At 45.0% G+C, this 23,130-nt stretch overlaps 1 protein-coding gene across 8 annotated transcripts in view; it reads right to left on the bottom strand.

The window, feature by feature from the left end:
- The window catches only part of cdk7 (cyclin-dependent kinase 7), a 154,317-nt gene that overhangs the window by 9,307 nt on the left and 121,880 nt on the right, over nucleotides 1-23,130 (bottom strand). For all 8 annotated transcript variants that reach the window (XM_072515970.1, XM_072515974.1, XM_072515971.1 and 5 more), the window contains 5 exons: nucleotides 17,713-17,831; nucleotides 16,115-16,214; nucleotides 12,244-12,330; nucleotides 10,687-10,836; nucleotides 9,867-10,011 (listed from right to left, as the gene is read on the bottom strand). In XM_072515970.1, coding sequence (XP_072372071.1) covers nucleotides 9,867-10,011; nucleotides 10,687-10,836; nucleotides 12,244-12,330; nucleotides 16,115-16,214; nucleotides 17,713-17,831 — 601 coding nt within the window. The remainder of the gene's footprint in view (nucleotides 1-9,866; nucleotides 10,012-10,686; nucleotides 10,837-12,243; nucleotides 12,331-16,114; nucleotides 16,215-17,712; nucleotides 17,832-23,130) is intronic.

Raw genomic sequence — 23,130 nt, 5'->3', positions numbered from 1 at the left:
CAATGCGTGGCACGGAGGCCAACACTGCTAGGGTGGAGGCCGCGGTAGAGAGCCTGGTGTACGTCGTCGGCACCATGAGTGAAAGTGTCCAAGGCATGACGCAGTCGGTGGCGTCCACAGTTGAGGGTCTCGGCAGAATGTCCAGCTCGCAGGGGGATGTCACCCAATACCAGGCTGACCTTGATAAGGTTCTGCGGGACATATCCCGCGCTGCAGAGCATGGCCCGATCACCATGAAACTTCGCCGAGGGCGTTGACATGGGGAACTTGTGCGGACCATGGGGAACTGCCAGGGCTGGCAGAGTCCGATGATGCTGGGGCAGCGGTGGCTCGAACCAGCTGCCCCTCCATTCCAAGGTGAGCCCCAGGGCCCTGAGCGGGTGGAGGGGTTGCCGGTGGCTGGCAGCTCCCCTGAGTTCCACCCCTCTGATAAGGCCATGTCTCACAGCCAGCATACGGGATAGGGCGGCATGGCGGTGCATGTGTGACAAGTGAGACAGGGCCCTCCGGCCTCTGAGCCCCCAGAGAATGCCCGCTAGGGGCATCGAAGTCCATGGGACATGATAAGCAGCTGGCTGCCTCCACCACAGATGTGAGCCCTGGGGACACACCTAGACGTATTGGTAGAGCTGGGAGGGCCAAGTGTAACAAAGATCACTGAGGGCACAGTGGGAAGTGGGTGGGGTGGTAGGTAGGGAGTGAAGAAGCTGGGGAGGGGACAGCACCATCGGGAGGGCGGGGAATTGTAAAACACAATAAATACCTTCGGGCTCAACTAGCATGATGCCTCTGTCACTTTCTTCCGTAATGCAGGCTGACCTCCGAGCCCTTGGCCCATCTCTCCAAGCATCTCTTCCCCCCCCCCCCATGGCACTCATCCACCCTCTTGCTTGATAAGAGGGTGGACATGTCCCCAGAGCAGTGCCCCATACCCTGGGCGTTCGGATGTTGGCTGCTGCGTGTGTGGTGTTGCCTCCCTCAGTGTTCAAGCACAGTGTCCATGCATCACGTTGTGATTGGGATGCTAGGCAATGATTGGATTGGATTGGATTTGAGCAGAAAAGGGAATAAAAGAAAATACATAATAGGGCAACACAACATATACAATGTAACTACATAAACACTGGCATCGGATGAAGCATACAGGGTGTAGTGTTAATGAAATCAGTCCATAAGAGGGTCATTGAGGAGTCTGGTGACAGTGGGGAAGAAGCTGTTTTTGAGTCTGTTCGTGCGTGTTTTCAGACTTCTGTATCTCCTGCCCGATGGAAGAGGTTGGAAGAGTGAGTAAGCCAGGTGGGAGGGATCTTTGATTATACTGCCCTCTTTCCCCAGGCAGCGGGAGGTGTAGATGGAGTCAATGGATGGGAGGCAGGTTCGTGTGATGGACTGGGCGGTGTTCACGACTCGCTGAAGTTTCTTGCGGTCCTGGGCCGAGCAGTTGCCATACCAGGCTGTGATGCAGCCTGATAGGATGCTTTCTATGGTGCATCTGTAAAAGTTGGTAAGAGTCAATGTGGACATGCCGAATTTCCTTAGTTTCCTGAGGAAGTATAGGCGCTGTTGTGCTTTCTTGGTGGTAGCGTCGAGGTGGGTGGACCAGGATAGATTTTTGGAGATGTGCACCACTAGGAATTTGAAACTGCGAACCATCTCCACCTCGGCCCCGTTGATGCTGACAGGGGTATGTACAATACTTTGCTTCCTGAAGTCAATTACCAGCTCTTTAGTTTTGCTGGCATTGACGGAGAGATTGTTGTCGCTAACACCACTCCACTAGGTTCTCTATCTCCCTCCTGTATTCGGACATCGTTGTTCGAGATCCGGACCACTATGGTCGTATCGTCAGCAAACTTGTAGATGGAGTTGGAACCAAGTTTTGCCATGCAGTCGTGTGTGTACAAGGAGTAGAGTAGGGGGCTAAGTACGCAGCTTTGCGGGGCGCCGGTGTTGAGGACTATTGTGGAGGAGGTGTTGTTCATTCTTACTGATTGTGGTCTGTTGGTCAGAAAATCAAGGATCCAGTTGCAGAGTGGGGAGCCAAATCCTAGGTTTTGGATCTTTGATATGAGCTTGGCTGGGATTATGGTGTTGAAGGCGGAGCTGTAGTCAATAAATAGGAGTCTAATGTAGGAGTCCTTGTTTTCGAGATGCTCTAGGGATGAGTGTAGGGCCAGGGAAATGGTGTCTGATGTGGACCGGTTGCAGCGGTATGCGAATTGCAGTGGATCAAGGCGTTCTGGGAGTATGGAGGTGATGCGCTTCATGATCAACCTCTCGAAGCACTTCATTACGACTGAAGTCGGGGCCACTGGTCGGTAGTCATTGAGCCACGCATGCTACTAGACAGCTGGCTTGTAATGCAGAACAAGGCCAGCAGCGCGGGTTCAATTCCCGTACCGGCTGAGAGAATTCTGAATTCTCGCTCTGTGTACCCGAACAGGTGCCGGAATGTGGAGACTAGGGGCTTTTCACAGTAACTTCAGTGCAGTGTTAATGTAAGCTTACTTATGACAATAAAAGATTATTATTATTACATGGCCTGCCCACCCATGGGGATCCACTTGGGTTGTGTGAAGTGCTCACTTAACCATAATTGCCAATTCCCTACAAGCAATAGCCTTCAGCCGCACGGCCAGAGGCCTCGGCGGTCTGTGGAGGTTTTGGGTGGTCGGTGGGGCACACAGGCAGGGACAAGGGTTGCCCCAGGAACGGGTACACTTGATCCAGGGGTTGGAATGGTGGTGCCGTGCGTGGTTGCCCTCTGGTTGCTCCCCCTCATGCACCTAACCTCCCTCCCCACCCCCCCTGCGGAGGGTTCCTCACCCCCAACCAAGGGTCCCCCACCGAGCACTGGGGTGGCAAGTCCAGTGCCACCGGGCTCTTTGCCTGCGAGCAAAGATGGCTACTCACCTCCTCGGTTCCCCACAAAAGCCCTTCCACCAGGTTCACATTTTTCAAAAGGAGTACTAATTGACGCCAGCGTGGCCACTTTCTGGGAAGGCCGTTGGATATGGGGTGGCTCTCGTTAAATGTATGGAAATAGGGCTTAAGTGTTGATGTGCTACAGCGAGATCTCGATTTTGCCTACAGGAGTGGGCCGGTTGCATCGCAAACTGTTTGGCGCCTGGCGCGGGTGGCACGATAGCACAGTGGTTAGCACTCTTGCTTCACAGCCCCAGGGTCCCAGGTTCGATTCATGGCTTGGGTCACTGTCTGTGTGGAGTCTGCACATTTTCCCTGTGTATGTGTGGGTTTCCTCCGGGTGCTCCAGTTTTCTCCCACAAGTGCCGAAATACGTCCTGTCAGGTGAATTAGATATTCTGAATTCTCCCTCTGTGTACCCGAACAGGCACCGGAATTGGCAACTAGGGGCTTTTCAAAGTAACTTCATTGCAGGTTTTGAACACTGGGCTAAATAGCTGGCTTTTAAAGCAGAGCAGGCCAGCAGCACAGTTCAATTCCTGTACCAGCCTCCCCGAACAGGTGCCGGAATGTGGCGACTAGGGGCTTTCACAGTAACTTCATTTGAAACCTACTTGTGACAATAAGCGATTTTCATTTCACTTCAGTGTAAAATATAAGCCTACTTGTGACAATAAAGATTTTTTAAAAAAATTCTGCCTCTCCCGCTATTCACCGGCCTCACTTCACTTGAGTGAGAGCGTAACAAGGCCGGAGAATCACACCCTTAATTTGCATCCCACAGTTTCACAGTTGAATCTGATGCTGCTCCCCTTCTACACGAGTTTCCAAAATATCTTCCCCTTTTCCCAGCTGAAAATTCTCTTTTACTGCAGTAGGCAACCTGCATTCCCAAGCCCTCAGCCATGTCTAACCACGTCCCCAAATGAACTGTGGTGTGGGGTCCTTCCACCATAGAACCCTCCTTATTTTTATTTTTATATTTAAAATTTAAAAAAAAAGATTTAGAGTACCCAATTCATTTTTTCTAATTAAGGGGCAATTCACCTAAGGGTCAATTCATTAAGTGTTCAATCCACCTACCTTGCACATCTTTGGGTTGTGGGGCGAAACCCACGCAAACATGGGGAGACTGTGCAAACTCCACACGGACAGATACCCAGAGCCGGGACCGAATCTGGGACCTCGCCGCCGTGAGACTGCAGTGCGACCACTGCGCCACCGTGCTGCCCAGAACTCTCCTCATTTGACAGATCATTTTCCGCCGTTTCCAACAACATCCACCCACCAAACACATCTTTCCCTCCGCTTCCTCCTCCACTTTCTGAAGGGATCTTTCTCTCCATGACATCCTTGTGCATTACTTTCATCCCTGCTCTTTTTCCCTTGACACATTCCATGAAAAAGAATAGGAGATGCAGCACCTTCTCCCAGGCCACTGTCCAGTGCCCAGTTTCCTTTTAGGTGAGACAAGTCATGTGTTCTTCCTCAAGCCAATAAACTGCATTTGCGGCTCGTGGTGCATCAGGGGGACTTTCTGTAGATCAGGAAACCCCTTTGTGAAGCAACTTCATTCGTGCCACAAACATAACCAGGTGGAAACACTGCTTCATTGCAATTCTCTGTCCCTGTTTGCCTGTGGCCTTCTGCAATGAAACTCAATGCAATCTCAAGGGACAGCACCGTATCTTTCTACCGGGCAATTTGCAGCCCTCTGGCCTTAATTTTGCCTTTCATGCCTTCAGGCTTGAGCAAGAGCTGCCAGTTTCACTTCAGCAGGAGGTACTGCCAATGTGGAAGTCTTTGCCAATAATTCTGGGGATAGTGGGAAGGAAGCTAGTTAATGATTGGGGCGGGGACACATGTTAGAACACTGTTGTCGGGGTGGTCTGCATATGTGGCCCATTGGAATTTGTTCCAGTATGTCATTTTTTAACCTATCTATTCCTTCACCGTTTGAATTATTCACACACACTCATCTTTCTTGTACATACAGGTCTTTTGTTTCATTAATTTTTCCCACTATGACTACTCATATCTCATATTTATACTGTTTCTGATATTTAATCATCTCTTTTCCACACAAAAATGTTACAAGTCATTCTATTTATTTTCCTGTATATCTTTCTTCCCCTCCATGTTCCCTTGTCCTATTTCTTTTAAAATGCTGTTCACCTGTAACATATTCCAGTGCCGACAAAATGTTAATTTGTTTGTTCACTTCAAAGTTGCTGCCGAATCTGCAGAGTATTTTCAGCATTTTCTGTTTAATAATTTATTCAGGTGCAGGGAACTGGTTACATAACCATACTGCACTCAAACCCCCGAAAAACTTTATAAATCACTCCAAGAATTGTCACACAAGTCTAAATTTCTAAACTTGGCAAATTCTGTTTCAAAATTAGTTGTAGGGAGTAGATGATGCACTGGAGAATTTCAGATTCATTTCACCTTAACTAAGAATCAGGGCTTAATTTCAGTTCAGACAAGTGAGGTCAATGCCTCTCCTTTCCCCTATGAAAAGGCGCTAAGCGAAAGTCATTTGAATTGTCTCAATTACGTACAAAGAGTGCATAAAGAGATCCCAGTTTGGAATGAATTGATCATATCTGTCAATGAGGATTCAAGGATAAATAGCTTGAGGGATAGAAATGTCACTACGGCATACTGGAGTTATACCGCCCAAAATTAGGGTTCAAAGGTGGCCAATTCACCTAACTTGTACATCTTTGGACTGTGGGAGGAAATTGGAGCACCTGGAGGACACCCATGCAGACACAGGGTGAACGTGCAAACTCCACACAATGATCAGCGAGAGGAGGAGGAGAGACTGGGGAATTGTGTACATAAGCCATGTTGACTGGGTATGGTTGTTGGGCGTTGGGGGTTGGGGGGGGGGGGGGGGGGGTGTTATGTTTACATTTGTATTTGTTGTTATAAAATCATAAATGCCTTAATAAAATGTTTTTTAAAAACTCCACAGTGACCCAAGGCTGGATTTGAACCTGGGTCCCTGGCGCTGTAAGGCAGCAGTGCTATCCACTGTGCCACCGTGCCGCCCCATGTTGTAAAGAAAGGGAAATTTCTTGACGGGAAATTGAACCTAACATTCACCCCACTCCAAACTGAAATGTACTTCTCATTCATTCCTCTTTCCTCTGGACCATTTTATTAGCCTGCTTGACAAGGAGGAACACTCAAGGGCAGGACGGTAGCATTGTGGTAAGCACAATTGCTTCACAGCTCCAGGGTCCGAGGTTCGATTCCCGGCTTGGGTCTGTGTCTGTGGAGTCTGCACTTTCGCCCCGTGTGCGTGTGGGTTTCCTTCGGGTGCTCCAGTTTCCTCCCACAATCCAAAGATGTGCAGGTCATTCTAAATTGTCCTTAGTGTCCAAAAAGGTTAGGTGGGGTTACAGGGACAAAGGGGGATAGGGTGGAGGCGTGGGGCCTATGTAGGGTGCTCTTTCCAAGAGCCGGTGCAGACTCGATGGGCTGAATGGCCTCCTTCTGCACTGTAAATGCTATGATTCAAGCTATCACCTGACAGAAATCCCGCCTTCCATAGGGACATAGGAATTAGGAGAAGTAATCAATTCATTCTGTTGAGCCTGCTCCGCCATTCAATCAAATCATGGCTGATCTTTTCCTGGTCTCAAATCCACCTCCCTACCTGTTCCCCACATTCTATCTCATTGAAGCATGGCTGCCTCTGGAGGCGCCTATGAAAACTAACACTTTTGTTAGGTCTCAAACCCTATCGAGGTATACCCAGTTGTTGGTGGTGTTTTTTTAAATAGGAAGAAGCCCAGTAAATTGAACATGCTGCAAAATTAAAAGAAAACTAAGACACAAAGATCTAAGAAATTTACAGAAAAAGATGTGGCCGTTGAATTTAGCCTACTATACCTATACCAATTTTCTTAATGAGCTATATATTTAATAATAATAATCTTTATTGTCACAAGTAGGCTTACATTAACACTGTAATGAAGTTACTGTGAAAAGCCCCTAGTCGCCCCATGCCGGCGTCTGTTTGGGTCGAGAGAGAGAATTCAGAATGTCCAATTCACCTAACAGAACGTCTTTCAGGACTTGTGGGAGGAAACCGGAGCACCCGGAGGAAACCCACGCAGACACGGGGAGAATGTGCAGACTCGGCACAGACAGTGACCCAAGCCGGGAATCGAACCTGGGACACTGCCGTTGTGAAGCAACAGTGCTAACCACTGTGCTACCGTGGCTTTTCCTTGTGACCATTGTGTAACACTTGTGAGGTTTATACAATTATGTTTGCAGGTACCATTCCATTCTTTGTTTATAAAATTCTCATCATTTGGAACTGTACCTATGAATGTAGATTAAATGAAAGGGATCTTGAGACCTATGCTGGCATCTGACAATAAACTTGGGTGGGTTAATTGTTAAAGATCAGAAGAAGGTGAATTGTTTTACTGAGGTGTAGGAGAAGTTTCTAAGTCCGCAATGAGAAGATCCCAAGTCTCCTAAGGCCCAGAAAGGTGCTATTATCAGGTTGTAAACAATTGTGTTGGGACCTGTCTCTTTGTTTCGAAGATGAAAGCTGTGGTGATGAGAGATAGCTAATTAACATTTCTATTTCAATACAAAACTAATGTATTTGCCATTGTCGTGAAAAAGGACGCTGGAAGAATTTATTGTCATTCTGTATCTTTATTATTGTTACAAGTAGGCTTACATTAAAACTGCAATGAAGAAGGGCAGCACGGTGGCGCAGCAGGTTAGCACTGCGGCCTCACGTCACCGAGGTCCCAGGTTCGATCCCGGCTCTGGGTCACTGTCTGTGTGGAGTTTGCACATTCTCCCCGTGTTTGCGTGGGTTTCGCCCCCACAACCTAAAAATGTGGAAGCAAGGTGGATTGACCACTCTAAATTGCCCCTTAATTGGAAAAAATGAATTGGGTACTCTAAATTTAAAAAAAAACTGCAATGAAGTTACTGTGAAAATCCCCTAGTCGCCACATTCCGGTGCCTAGAATATAGAACATACAGTGCAGAAGGAGGCCATTCGGCCCATCGAGTCTGCACTGACCCACTTAAGCCCTCACTTCCACCCTGTCCCCGTAACCCAATGACCCCTCCTAACCTTTTGGCCACTAAGGGCAATTTATCATGGCCAATCCACCTAACCTGCACGTCTTTAGACTGTGGGAGGAAACCGGAGCACCCAGAGGAAAGCCACGTAGACACGGAGAGAATGTGCAGACTCTGCACAGACAGTGACCCAAACCAGGAATCGAACCCGGGACCCGGGTGCTGTGAAGCAAGAGTGCTAACCACTGTGCTACCGTGTTGCCATATTGAGATCAGCTTATCAGCTTCCTTATAAGCCCAGAGATATCATAGGTAGTAGGGAATTGCAGTTCTTGGCCTTGTATGTCTACAGCCAACTGGGAGATGGAGAGCAAAAATAAATAGATGCTAGCCCGGCTTGCACCTTAAGCAGAGAAAATGTTGACTTTATCATTCACCACGCAGAATACAAGTGGAAGCTCCCATTCAATTGAAGACCAAAGCTCGTGAGGAATTAAAACAGGGCTGGAGTCAAAGGAAGAATCATCAAGATATTATTGGGAGAGCATAAGAACAGAAGGAAACCCTCAGGAGCTGCAAAAGACTTTGCACTAATTCCAGGTCACTGGATGCTCACATAAGAGACAGAGCCATGTAACAAAATTGCGTTTTCGGTTGTCACTAAAAATAGGAGTAAAACTCTGTTCAGCGGTTTAAAGTACAAGTTGCTTATAAAAGAAAAGAGTGTCCAGCTAAAAGTGTTCTGTCTTTAGTCACCAATACAGTAAAAGTTATTTTAAAACATTAATTCTCGTGTACTCTTCATTCAGCTAATAACTGCAAGTTTTAATTTCTCTTTAAAATTTATCAGTCTCCACCTCGAATGTAACAATTGTAATTTTTCTTTTAGGTAATTGTTTAGGTGCATTTTTAAAAGATCTTATGGATTCTATTTCCACCGCTGTTGCTCTAGTTGGCTTCACCCCTCCCTATTTCTGTAATTGCCTCTAGCTCCACAACTTTCTGTGATATTTGGTTGTTTGATATCCCCAATTTTAATTGCTCTACCTTTGATGGCTTTATCTTCAGTTGTCAAAACTCTGGAATTCCCTCCCTAAACCCTGTCTTCTCCATACTCCATATTTTCTTTTAAAGACGCTGCTTTAAATCTATCTCTTCTATAGCTCCTTATATGGTTCTGCCCCAAATTTTGTTTATAATACTCCTCTGAAATGCCTTGGGTGTTTTATATTAAAGGTATTATGTAAATACAAGCTGTTGTTCGTAGGACATTACATAGTCTTACAACAACCTTGAAAATATCCTCCCTAATCTCTTCTTTCAATTTTGGTGACAATGTTCATTTTGACCCTCGAATTATCAGCTCACAAATCAGTGTACTTAGTCTCAGTTTATATATCCTATCTTAATCTTTTCTGTCGTAACAAAATCCACCCTCCCAACTAAAGCCTTTAATCCCTGGTAACATCTTAGTGAATCTATGCGAGATCCCCTGTCTCCCTCCATTAAGAAACAAGTTGGTTAGAAATAGTGCAAGTGTAGGGTACCCAGTTGATTGAAGAGTATTGGATCTTGCAGTCTGTGACAGCACGAGACAAGATCCCAATAATTTGTCGTCCAGTCAAAGAAGTGGCTGGCTAAAGGCAAACCATCAGGCTTCTACAGAACTGAATTATGTTAATAGAAGGTAAATCATAGAGGGGATGTGCTTTAGCGCCCTTTGTTAATTGCCAGCAGACCACTGACAGAAAACATGCTGTTCGTGATAAGCCACACACATTGAGTTAATGGTGTAGGGTACACACCTTAGAAAACAACTTGGGAAAAAGAGAAGTAAAAAAAATCCAACGAGAGAAAAGACTACCCATTACCTTGCTCCACGTTTTCATTCCGTTTACGCTTGAAACCTGCCTTAGCCTCTTGCTCTTTTAAGACTTCCGTTGAGCAGTTGGGTCGGGGCAGTTGAGGCCCTGCTGTTGGTCCAGGGCGGTTGCTAAAATACCTCTTTTTCAGTGCCTTGAGAGAACATAATTTTGCAACATAGTCAAAGAGCACCAGTTAATTCCAATTTTAGGTTTGGAAGAAACAGCAAATCGATTCCCTTCCAACAGGGTTTGAATGATTTTGCTGCATCACAGCTTCTCCATGAATACAAAAATGAAACCACAGCTTCTATTATTAAGTCTTTTTCTTTTATTGACAGTTTGTGTGCTTATTTTATTGCCCCATCTCTCTTGAAAACAATGTTTCCTTGCTAGGGTACATTCTACGAGTTTTGGCGACCCTTCTGCATCTCATCCCATCCTGTCCTCATCCGACATCAACACATTCACCTCCAGCAGGACTCATGGGTTAGCATTCAGGTTGATAACAATGGCAAGGAATCCCCTCCTAGCCCAGGGACATGGAGGTCAATTGCAAGACAATAAGCAGTAGAGACTAACAAATTCAGCACAGGCCAGAGGCTGTGGCTGGCCTGAACTCTCTGACTCAGATCTGTACTGGGTAAACTTGTTGGCGAGTGGAGCACGGGGAAATGCTGGGAAGAGGGAGAAGAACACACTTTTACCAAGTAAAAGTTATTCAACTGTCCAGTCCCATTCTTTATACACTTACCCCTGCTGAATGCCAACCTAGTTGACTGAATCTGTCTTTTATGTAAATCAGAATAATGAATAAGGATCCATTTACCTGGGTAGCTGTTACTCTTGCACAGGGATTAAATGTAAACAGGTCTTGCAGCAATTCCAGTAGGTCATCCCCAGCAGCACTGAATATATGCTCAAGTGGAGTTCCTGGGAAGCTTTTAAATGATATATAGTCTGGAAGACTGGTCATTCCCTGCAATTACAAAATATTCATGCAAAATCTAAAGCATCTGTTTGGAGGTAGGTGTGAAAATAATGCAAATTATCCATTCACATCTGGTCATAAGTGCCCAATAACACACAATTACAATAAAATAACCAGAACTTTGAACTTTTCCAACATAATTGGGATAGTAGCAAACAAGAGCTAAATGAAGCACAGCAACTAAATCAATGGTACTACTAGGTTTATTTGACTAATGATCTTTTTTATTGTGCACAAAGGCCCAGAAAACAGTTTAATTTGTTCCTGAAACACATTGTATACTTGGCAAACAAGAAACTTCAGGGTAAATCTTCCTTTTCAGGATTGGATTGTAAGAACAGGCGGTAGCCCACACCATAAATTTAGTCACCCACTGTGCATGAGACAATCATTACAGAAGATTACATTGTTTTATAGTAAGATCTTCTACCCATCAAAGAAAAACAGTTCCAACATTAAGAAATATGCTGTGGTACTGAAGGCAGGCTGAGGGGATGCACATGGGCCAGGAACAGAGGCTACTTCATGAAACCTGGCTGGAATCTATACTGGCTGCAAAAGCACTCAAGTCAAAGCATAAACCTGTTATTGCGATCTGGACTTTGATTACCCACTTCAAGTCTATGAATATGTAACAAACTTCCAGACCCAGGTGATCAACTTTGCAGCAGGACCAAGGACAGACAAAAGAAGCCATCAGACTCCTTAATGAGCTGATGGCTGGCCAAAGGGAGTTTCAAAAGACCATGAGTCTTGATTGAACCACCATCGATAAACAGGTGTATCCTGTATTTCCTGTTAACCAGTGGGGTCTGGCTAGGCCAGTGGTGGGCGTATACAGATGACTCAATACAAACTTCTGAGTATAAGAAAGCAGCATCGAACAGATCTTGAGAGAGAGAGAAGCTGGGAGTTGCCCACGCACAACCATCGAAAGAAGAAAGGGCCCTGGGTTTCGAACCCAGAGAAGATATCAACATCGAGTGATCGAAGCCTGCCAGCCTCCTTTACTAAATGTGGGTAAAACCCAAAGCTCAGCTGTGAGTCTGAGTCATATTTTCTTGAGTAATAGAATTGAAAAATAAAATTGTATTAAACTGTGAACTTGTTTTGTCCTTTGTTCATCTCGTAAATAAAGACACCTGGGTAAAACTTTGAGTAAGTAAACTGGTCGAACGTATCAGAGGTTTTAAAGGTACAATGCTTAAAGCAGGGCTAATCCAAATTGAAACAACTGAATGGTATCTGGGTAGGAGGGACTGATGGTATCTGGGCAGGAGACAACTATTAAATCAGTACTGCATCTCAATACTGACCTCCTACCTATGCTCCCATTTTGTACAATGCGTTTTCAATCACATTTAAATGCCCATTTTCAAATTCAAAGTAACTCACGGGCCACTGTTCTTCTGTTGGAGTACCCAAAGCTTCAAATATTTTTGTCAGCTGATCTAGATCGGAATCGCCAGGTAAAAATGGTGTCTGTATCAACAGAAAATAACGAGCCGTTAAGCCAACAAAAGATTTTTGTCCTTTCAAATCACTAATTTATGAAGCATACTGGAATGAAATTGAAATGCAGTAAGCACCCTTTATAACCAGGCTAGAAAAAACAGGTTTGAATTCAAAAGAAATCCAGACGGTTTTCTAAGTGTAACAGCCAACCAGCTACTCAAATAGTCAGGTGCAAGCTGGCTCCCTCTGAAGGGTATGAGCTTATCATGGACAAAAGCGGGGCATTAGTAATGCAGAGTATACACCATCTGATCACTCCACCGCATCTGCGGTCCACATCCAGACTGCAAAAGACTGCAGCAAGGACTTGTTTGCTCCTAATCGGTCTTCCACTATAGCGGCTGCCTAGACCTGCTCAATACTCGCAACACCAGCTCCACAACAGTTCCCATTTGATCTGCACTATACAGCATGAAACTGTGTGAACATGGCTCCACTGTAATAAATTGATGCCATTATCTGTTTCGTGATCACTGGAGCTACACTCAAAGTTACAGATTTCAGTCCTAAAAGCTGGTCTATAACAGACTTTAATTAGCTCAGAAAATCACACAGGATAACCACTGTCAGAGCCGTAAGCCCTTAAGAGTGGTGCCGCTGTGTGCCTGCTTACTTACGCCAAATTTCTTCCATGCCTGCCTTCTGACTCAGGCCAGGCGAGATCCAGGTAGCCCAGCTGTCCCTGAAGCCCAGTGTTGTGCAAGAGAGGTGAATTGAAAGAGAACCCCCCCCCCCTTTTTTTTACGGCTCTAGCTGCCGCAAACCAATTAAGTTTAAAGGTCTGATTGAAATTGACAGGCCGGGGAGAACGCAAGTGGATAGGATTTGGGAGGATGGAGTGGGCATGGAAATATTGGAAATTGGGCGGTGGTTGGACATCAGCAGGGTGGGGGAGGGGGAAGAGAGACCCCTGAGGGGTCAGGGGTGTGGAGGGAGTAGTGTGGAAGGGGTCAGTTTGAATCTTTACAATAGTTATCCAGAGGTTAAGAGGTTTTAATTCTTCTAGCTTTTTCTGGTAACTATTGGTGTAAACCCGATCAGAACTATCTGAAGTTTATTTTCGTATTTTCCGATGGTTCACAACGCAGGGCAACTGCCCAGGGAGCATTGCACTTCTAGGAAATTGCCACGCTTATCCGTGGAGTTCTGAGAGGGATTCCTCAGCGCATCTTTGAGGTACCCCCAATCAGACACAAGGAAGCTCGGAAGTTAGGGCCCAATATACTTTCAGCTAATTTCCTACTATGGTAGCCGTCTGTTGAATATTATTCTGGCCACTAAGTTTAAAATGTTGTAAGTCTAGATGACAATCAGTTACTTCATGTGAGTTATGAAATTTCTACCGTTGTTATTTGGTAAATTCCTGGTAGAGAATAAAAGGTTGGTATTTTCAGTTTCTCTGCTTACCAGTGTACAATTTTCTGTCTATTATATAGATATGCAAAGTAGTAATAAGTGATTGCCAGAGCATTGCAACTACATTCAGGAAGTTAAGTAATTCAGTAAAATAAACACTTCATTACACCAAACACATCCTGCTTTCCAAACGAATTCATTGTAGGTGAGATGATGTCGAGATGCTGGCATTGGACTGTGGTGGGCACAGTAAGAAGTCTTACAACACCAGGTTAAAGTCCAACAGGTTTGTTTGGAGTCAGGTGTGCAACAATCACCAGGCAGAAATGTTCCCTTCCAGTCGGCAAACACTTCAGCAGTCAAGGGGATTCAGCCTCTGATCTTCAGGTAAGCGTTCTCCAAGGTTGCCTTCAGGACGCGCGACAGGGCAGAATTGCCGAGCAGAAACTGACAGCCAAGTTCCGCAAGCATGAGTACGGCCTCAACCGGGATCTTGGATTCATGTCTCATTACATTCACCCCCACCACCTGGCCTGAGCTTGTGAAATCCGATTCACACCTCTTTAACCTGTGATTATGCCTCTCTCCAGTCACACCATCTGGACCTGTAAAGACTTAATTACTTGCAAAGACTCGCTTTCAAAGTATCATCTTGCATCATTGACTTTGTCTATATACGAGTTTGTGGAACCCACCTCTTCACTCACCTGATGGAAGGAGCTGCGCTCCGAAAGCTATTGATTCAAATCAAACCTGTTGGACTTTAACCTGGTGTTGTAAGACTTCTCATTATAGATGAGGTTACAATGCATATTACCATAAGCGAGTCTCTGACACCTCTTATTGGCCAGCTGAAGTCTATTACCACCAGGTAATTTGTCCAGTTTCAGTTAGAAAACTGACAAGCAATGAATATCTGCCAACTACGCACATTTATTACAATTCACAAGTGCAGACATACATAAGTTGCTATATCTAAAATGTAACTGGGCAGCAAAGTTTAACGTATTGGAACAGTATTTCCCAACACAAGCGTGAAAGCATTTTCTAGATCTGCCAGTTGGTGCCATTTTTTGTCAAACTGCCTCAAGGCTGAGAAAGTATGTCCAGCCTCACTTCATATCCCAGCGGAAAAGGTCAGAGGTATTTACACTAATTCAGAAAAGCTCAAAAAAGCACTGACGTTAGGAAAGATGGGAGGAATGGAATGGGCAGAGATGGTGAGGAGACGCTTTTATAAGACTTGAACATTCCAACCCTCCCCCGGTCAGAGTCTGATCTTCCACCCTCCATAAACAAGCTTATAATTTCTTCACTTCGGGGCAGTGGCTCAGGCTAACTGCTTCATCAAATGAGCTTCCCTCCTGCAGAAGGTCAGAAGTGGGGATGTTTGCTGATGATTGCGCACTGTCAGAACCATTTACAGCTCCTCAGGATACTGATGCAGTGCCCATCTCCAATAAGAGAGAATCAAACCATCTCCCCATGACATTCCACAGCATGTCAATCACTGAATGCACACTATCCTGAGGGTTACCATTGACCAGAAACTGAACACAACCAGCCATATAAATACTGTGGCTATAAGAGCAAGTCAGAGGCTGGGACATCTGGTGAGAGTAACTCACTTTCTGACTCCCCAAAGCCTCTCCACCATCGTCAAGATCTAGCAAAGGCTGGGGTCTTGTCAAGGGTCATGTAGGTGTACCTACACCAGATGGACTGCAGCGGTGTAAGAGGCCACTACCATCTTCTCAAGGGCAATTATGGATGACAAAAATGCGGATCGAGATAGCGACGCCCACATTCAGAGAAATAATCTTAAAAACCTCAAAGGGTTATGAGTCTTTGAAATTCTCTATCTCATAGGGTTGTTGATGCCTCAGCATTGAGTATATGCAAGGGCGGGAGAGATAGATTTTTGATCTCTTAGGGGCTGAAGGGATATAGGCAACAGGCCGGAAAGTGGAGTTGAAGCAGAAGATGGGCCATGATGTTATTGAATGCACAGCAGGCTTGAGAGGCCATATGGCCAACTCCTGCTCCAGTTTATTATGTTCTTACTCCTGAATACATCATGTCAGTAAAGGATAGTACAAAGATTTAAGAGTCATTATTTAAAGCATACAAGGGGAAAAGTAACTTTTATTCTAAATTTAAAGGGCGGCACAGTAGGGCAGTGGTTAGCACTGCTGCCTATGACGTTGAGGACCCGGGTTCGATCCCGGCCCTGGGTCATTGTCCGTGTGGAGTTTGCACATTCTCCCCCTTGTCTGCGTGGGTTTCACCCCCACAACCCAAAGATGTGCAGATTAGGTAAATTAAAAAATATATTCTAAATTTAAATATTAAAAGAGACTTATTTACCTTGTTTATTTCATTCATGCGCACTTACCCGAAGCAGTAGCTCAGCTAATATACAACCGACTGCCCACATGTCTACTCCAACTCCATATATCCTGGCTCCAAATAAAAGCTCTGGTGACCTGTACCATCTGAAATAAAGCATTGAAATGTCATTAAAATGTGCTTTTAGAAATTGCAACATGCAATCACCAGAGGGCAGAATATAACAGTGGACAGAGATACATATCTAGAACTCTTTCTCTACCCCACCCAAACATAGGTTAACTTTAAGGTTAAATACGCTTTTAAGAACTTAAGAGATAGATGTAATATACTCCAGATTTATTACAGCTAGTTTGTCTTTTCACCATAAACGAGAATACAAAATTTAAAAGTTCAAAAATTTGTTCCGAATAAGCAGATCAGAGATTAATGCTTTGTACTGCTGCTATTTAGGGAAATATTTTATCCAAATTTCAAAACGATAAAAAAAGATGGCATTATTAAATGAGTTCCATAATGATCTTTACTGATCAATGTAGCCCTGGCCCCAAGTCGACTGGGAAATATGGCCAAGTAAAAGAGACACTATAGCCTGATGGGCACCAGCAAAATGAAGACACCAGTAAAGCCTGGTGTTAAAAAGGCTAACTCTGTATCAGCACAAGCAGCATAAAGAGTGGGGTCTGCAGTGAAGAACAGGATGTGCAGTCCAGGAGTGAGCACAGGAGCTGATTGGACAACGGCTGTTACTATGTCTTGGACAGACAGTAATTAAACACAGGCCCCCCATGTGTCATGCTCCTGAGAAATTTACGATCCCTGAGTGAGTCATGACTCTTTGAACATTCATGACTCAAGAACAGTGATTGATTACTGCTGCCTTGTATGCACATGACTGGAAGCCTGAGATCATTGCCAGCGAGATCTGTATAAAAAGGAGAGACAAAGATTTCATCAGCGAAACCTTGAAGAACAACAGCGCAGAAGAAGCCTCAAGCCTCCAGCTTGAAGGAGGAGTTTGATCCACACTTTTGTCTGTCCAGTGAACTCCACAAGTCCACTACTAAAAGTTAGATACGCATTAACAGTTTAACCTATGCTGGTGAACGTATAGTGGTAGTAAAGGAAGGTTTTCAAACAGCGTATGATAGAACCTCTCATGTAAGTGATAAGCATTGAAATTTTATATTGTGTTCAATAGAGAAGCGATTTGATTCAAAGTTAAAGGTGCTGTGCCTTTCAATCGACTGCAGCGAGGGTCCTGGTTAACATAAAACTCCACATAATTATCCAAAACGGAACAATATAAAGCTGTAGCATTATTTTGGAACAGACTGCATACCAAAAGGAATGTCCATTTCCCATTTCAAACACACTCTAAACTTTATACTATTCCAAATATTACAATACTGTTTCCAATTTCACCTAGTAAAGCAAAGAAGACAATTTATTTCTCATCTTGGTTGTGTTGCCTCACTAAACAGAGGAGGAAAGGACTTGTTGCATATTTTCTAAGCTGCAGCAAACATTGATACAAAATATCAATGGACTCAATGCCAGTCCAACCTTCAGAAAATGTGCAAACTACTTCATTTTATTCAGCCCAAGTAGGAGGTTTACAAACATTTCCTGTGTATATATTACCTTGTTACTACCTGATGTGTATAAACTCTATTGGGACTTCCAAATGATTTGGCCAAACCAAAATCAGCAAGTTTAAGGATTCCATTCTCATCCACTAGTAAATTGTTGGGCTTCATATCCTGAAAAATTAAAATAGATATATTATCATTCCATCCATAAGAATTCAAATTATAAAAGTCAGCAGTGTAGAACAAAAAACTACTTATTTAAAAGCTGGACAGATATTGCGAATGAATAATGTGCTAAATTGGGGGAAGGCTAATTATAACAATATTAGGCGGGAACTGAAGAACATAGATTGGGGGCGGATGTTTGAGGGTAAATCAACATCTGACATATAGAAGGCTTTCAAGTGTCAGTTGAAAGGAATGGAGGACCGGCATGTTCTTGTGAGGAACAAGGATAAATATGGCAAATTTCGGGAACCTTGGATAACGAGAGATATTGTAGGCCTCACCAAAAAGAAAAAGGAGGCATTTGTCAGGGAGAAGGCTGGGAACAGACGAAGCCTGCGTGGAATATAAGGAAAGTAGGAAGGAACTTAAGCAAGGAGTCAGGAGGGCTAAAAGAGGTCGCGAAAAATCATTGGCAAATAGGGTTAAGGAAAATCCCAAGGCTTTTTACACGTACATGAAAAGCAAGAGGGTAGCCAGGGAAAGGGTTGGCCCGCTGAAGGACGGGGCGGGGGGGGGGGGGAAATGTGTGGAGCCAAAGGAAATGGGCGAGGTACTAAATGAATACTTTGCATCAGTATTCATCAAAGAGAAGGAATTGGTGGATGCTGAGTCTGGAGAAGGGTGTGTAGATAGCCTGGGTCACATTGAGATCTAAAAAAGAGGTGTTGGGCGTCTTGAAAAATATTAAGGTGGATAAGTCCCGAGGGCCTGATGGGATCTACCCCAGAATACTGAAGGAGGCAAGAGAGGAAATTGCTGAGGCCTTGACAGAAATCTTTGGATCCTCACTGTCTTCAGGTGATGTCCGGAGGACTGGAGAATAGCCAATGTTGTTCCTTTGTTTAAGAAGGGTAGCAAGGATAATCCAGGGAACTAGGCTGGTGAGCCTTACATCAGTGGTAGGGAAATTACTGGAGAGAATTCTTCGAGACAGGGTCTACTCCTATTTGGAAGTGGACGTATTAGCGAGAGGCAGCACGGTTTTGTGAAGGGAAGGTCTTGTCTCACTAACTTGATAAGAGTTTTCCGAAGAGGTCACAAAGATGATTGATGCAGGTAGGGTCGTGGATGTTGTCTATATGGACTTCAGTAAGGCCTTTTGACAAGGTCCCTCATGGCAGACTGGTACAAAAGGTGAAGTCACACGGGATCAGAGTTGAACTGGCAAGATGGATACAGAACTGGCTAGGTCATAGAAGGCAGAGTGTGGCAATGGAAAGGTGCTTTTCTGATTGGAGGGCTGTGACTAGTGGTGTTCCGCAGGGATCAGTGCTGGGACCTTTGCTGTTCGTAGTATATGTAAATGATTTGGAGGAAAATGTAACTGGTCTGATTAGTAAGTTTGCGGACGACACAAAGGTTGGTGGAATTGCGGATAGCGGTGAGGACTGTCAGAGGACACAGCAGGATTTAGATAGTTTGGAGACTTGGGAGGAGAGATGGCAGATGGAGTTTAATCCGGACAAATGTGAGGTAATGCATTTTGGAAGGTCTAATACAGGTAGGGAATATACAGTGAATGAGTCAAGAGTATTGACAGCCAGAGAGATCTAGGTGTACAGGTCCACAGGTCACTGAAAGGGGCAACACAGGTGGAGAAGGTAGTCAAGAAGGCATACGGCATGCTTGCCTTCATTGGCCGGGGCATTGAGTATACAAATTGGCGAGTCATGTTGCAGCTGTATAGAACCTTAGTTAGGCCACACTTGGAGTATAGTGTTCAATTCTGGTCGCCACACTGCCAGAAAGATGTGGAGACTTTAGAGAGGGTGCAGAAGAGATTGACTAGGATGTTGCTTGGTATGGAGGGCATTAGCTATGATGAGAGGTTGAATAAACTCGGTTTGTTCTCACTGGAACGACGGAGATTGAGGGGCGACCTGATAAGAGTTCTACAAAATTATGAGGGGCATAGACAGAGTGGATAGTCAGAGACTTTTTCCCAGGTTAGAGGGGTAAATTACTAGGGGGGTATAGGTTTAAGGTGTGAGGGGCAAGGTTTAGAGGAGATTTACGAGGCAAGTTGTTTTACTTTTTACACAGAGGATAGTGGGTAATGGAGCTCGCTGCAGGAGGTGGTGGTGGAAGCAGGGACGATAGTGACATTTAAGGTGCATCTTGACAAATACACGAATAGGATGGGAATAGAGGGATACAGACCCTGGAAACGTAGAAGATTTTAGTTTAGACGGGCAGCATGGTCGGCGCAGGTTTGGAGGGCCGAAGTGCCTGTTCCTGTGCTGTACTTTTCTTTGTTGAAGAACACTACAATAAAGCTTATTACTTGTTTACACGGAGAGGAAGGAGCATAAACAGATGTGTATATTTGAAATTCAACAGAATGTTCAAATGAAAAAGGAATCTTAGAGTTTTACAAAACAGAAGGGGCCTGGTTGTGTTTGTAGCAGCTCTTTGAAAAAGAATTGTCCAATTTTGTCCCAAACCCCAGCTTTGTTCCCTTAAACTCTTAAAATACATATCCAATTGATACCAATCAATCCAGTCGAAACGGTAGTTAACAAGAAAGGTGGTTTTAATCAGCTAGAATGTGCCCACCAGTAGCTCCTCCCGCACTGAGAGGCTGTCCCGGATCGATGGGTTATATACCGTCTCAGAGGGGCGGAGCCACAGGCAGAGCCAACAACAACATCAACACAACAACAGTAACAGTGGGTAAATACAATACTATATCCAACAGCCATACGTGGCTCACCACACCAATAACCTTTTGAAAATTCCTATGGAATCTGATTCAGCCACCCTTTTCAGGTAATTTGATCCCGATCCTAATAATCCTCTGTGTGAAATAGTTTCTCCTCACTCCCCTTCGTTCTGGTGCCAATTATTCAAATTCAATCATGTCTGGTTACCAACCTCCTTGCCAAAGGAAACCTTCCCTCCCTACTTGTTCTCTCAGAATATCTCACAATTCTGCATATAGCCAGTCCTCTGATTTAAAACACCATTGGTTCCTGAAAAATGCGTCTTAAGTTGAGACATTACAAGTTGGAATCGATTTTCTCTTTAGAAACAATGTCATAAATTGGGGACTGGCTCCTGAACCAAGGCCCGATACTCTACTTTTTAAAAGAAAACAGAACTTTGTATTCAATCAATTATAGATGTGTAATATATCAACAGTAACATTTATTGACATTACAAAATCATAGAAATGTACAGGTATATGCTGTATAGTATTGTACAGTACTGTTCATTATCTACAAATTATCTAAAAAACATAGACAAATTTTTAAAACCGTCCAGTAATTTGTCTTCATCGTTCCTGGAATCATGGTGGATTTGGACTTTGGCGGGACTTTTTGAAGGGTTGCTGGCTGGAATCTGCTCAGGTTGTCACTCTCAAATTTCCAGAGAGTGGTCTTGGCCTGCTGCAGGTGACTACAAGGGAGAGAGCTGGGGCTGGGTTCTCCAATAATGGTGCTACGTCCCCACGCCAGCGTAAGAATGCTGGCGTTTCACTCTGGACTTTCCTTAAGAAAGTCCTGAGTGATTCTCCCATCTGCAGGGAGCTGGCAGGGCCCGAGTGGTTCTCACAGCTCTGGCTGCTGATACAGGGCCCCGCACCTCCGGTCGGGCCCATGCAACATGGCGGACTCGGACCGCCACCAAAAATGTAGGCCCCTCCGAGATTGCGCGTGCGACCGCGGGTCCGTGACACCCGATCGCTTCCCTGGCCATCCATGAGGCGCCCCTCCGCCCCGGTGGCCAATCCCTCCGCACCCCATCAGGGCGGCTGCGGACTGAGACCACAGCCGCCACCCGACATTCCTGACGCCCGCAATTCTTGAACGATTCTCCGGGGACTGGAGAATCGTGGGAGCGGCGTCGGTCCGGATTTCTGGGTTGATGACCATTCTCTGCTTCGGCGCGGAGAATCCAGCTCCAGATTGGGGAAAGGCAGGTAATTCCTTCACATCGGAAGCAGAGCTGAGGGGAGAAATCCGGAGTGCAGTCTGGAAGGTGCGTGGTACTCGGTGTCTGTGTCTTCAAATTGTGGGAGGGAAAAAACTGAGAAGTAACTGATTGGCTGGTAGGGAATCGGTGTTAAATTTAAAAAAAACATTGAAAAAACTAATTAATTAAATAGGTAGAGGAGTAACTAAACCGGAGGGCAGAAATTAGTAATTAGCATTAATTTGACAGTAGAAATCTAGCGCCAAGGACCATATAGGTAACTGTAACTTAATCTAATAATTTAATAAGTATTTATTTTAAATTAATTAACTAGTGCTTAAATGTCACTCAGCGGGGTGCAGTGCTCTGTGAGATGTGGGAGATCCGTGACGCTTCCAGCGTTCCGGTCAACTACGTCTGCAGGAAGTGTAACCAATGGCAACTCCTCACAGACCACGTGGTTTGGTTGAAGCGGCATTTGGATGCACTTAGGAGCATGCAGGTGGCGGAAAGCATCATAGATAGGATTTATAGAGACATGGTCACACCCAAGATGCAGGCAGACAGATGGGTGATTGCTAGAAAGGACAGGCAGTCAGTGCAGAATCCCCTGTGGCTGTCCCCCTCTCTAACAAGTATACCGTTTTGGATACTGTTGGGGGGATAGCCTATTAGGGGAAAACAACAGCAGCCAGAACAGTGGCACCACAAATGTCTTTGTTCCTCAGCAGGGGACGGTAAATTTTAGGAAAGCGATAGTTAACAGGGGACTTTATAGTAAGGGGCACAGATAGGCGACTTCTGTGGACATGAAAGAGACTCCAGGATGGAATATTTCCTGGTGCCAGGCTCAAGGATGTCTCTGGGCGAGCACAGGACATCCGGAAGGGGGAAGGTGAACAGCCAGAGGTCGTTGTACAGATAGGTACTGATGACATAGGCAGAAAGAGTGATGAGGTCCTGCAGAAGGAATTCAGGGCGTTAGGCAGTAAGCTAAAAAGCAGGACCTCTAGGGTTGTAATCTCAGGATTACTCCCTGTGCCACGTGCCAGTGAGGTGAGAAATGGGAGGATAGTACAGCTAAATACATGGCTAAACTAGTGGTGTAGGATGGAAGGTTTCCGATTTCTGGACCATTAGGATCTCTTCTGGGCAGGTGGGACCTGTACAAGAAGGACGGCTTGCATTTAAACTGGAGGGGCACCAATATCCTGGCTGGTGGTTTGCTAGAGTCACTTGGGAGGATTTAAACTAGTATGGCAGGGGGTGGGAACCAGAGCGTTAGCTTAGAAGGTGTAATAACTGAAGGGGAAATAGAGAACAAAAA

Source organism: Scyliorhinus torazame, chromosome 9 (genome assembly GCF_047496885.1).
Source record: "Scyliorhinus torazame isolate Kashiwa2021f chromosome 9, sScyTor2.1, whole genome shotgun sequence".
NCBI classification, from domain to species: domain Eukaryota; kingdom Metazoa; phylum Chordata; class Chondrichthyes; order Carcharhiniformes; family Scyliorhinidae; genus Scyliorhinus; species Scyliorhinus torazame.
The sequence above is the reverse complement of the archived record's forward strand: the minus strand, read 5'-3'. Positions and strand labels throughout refer to the sequence as shown.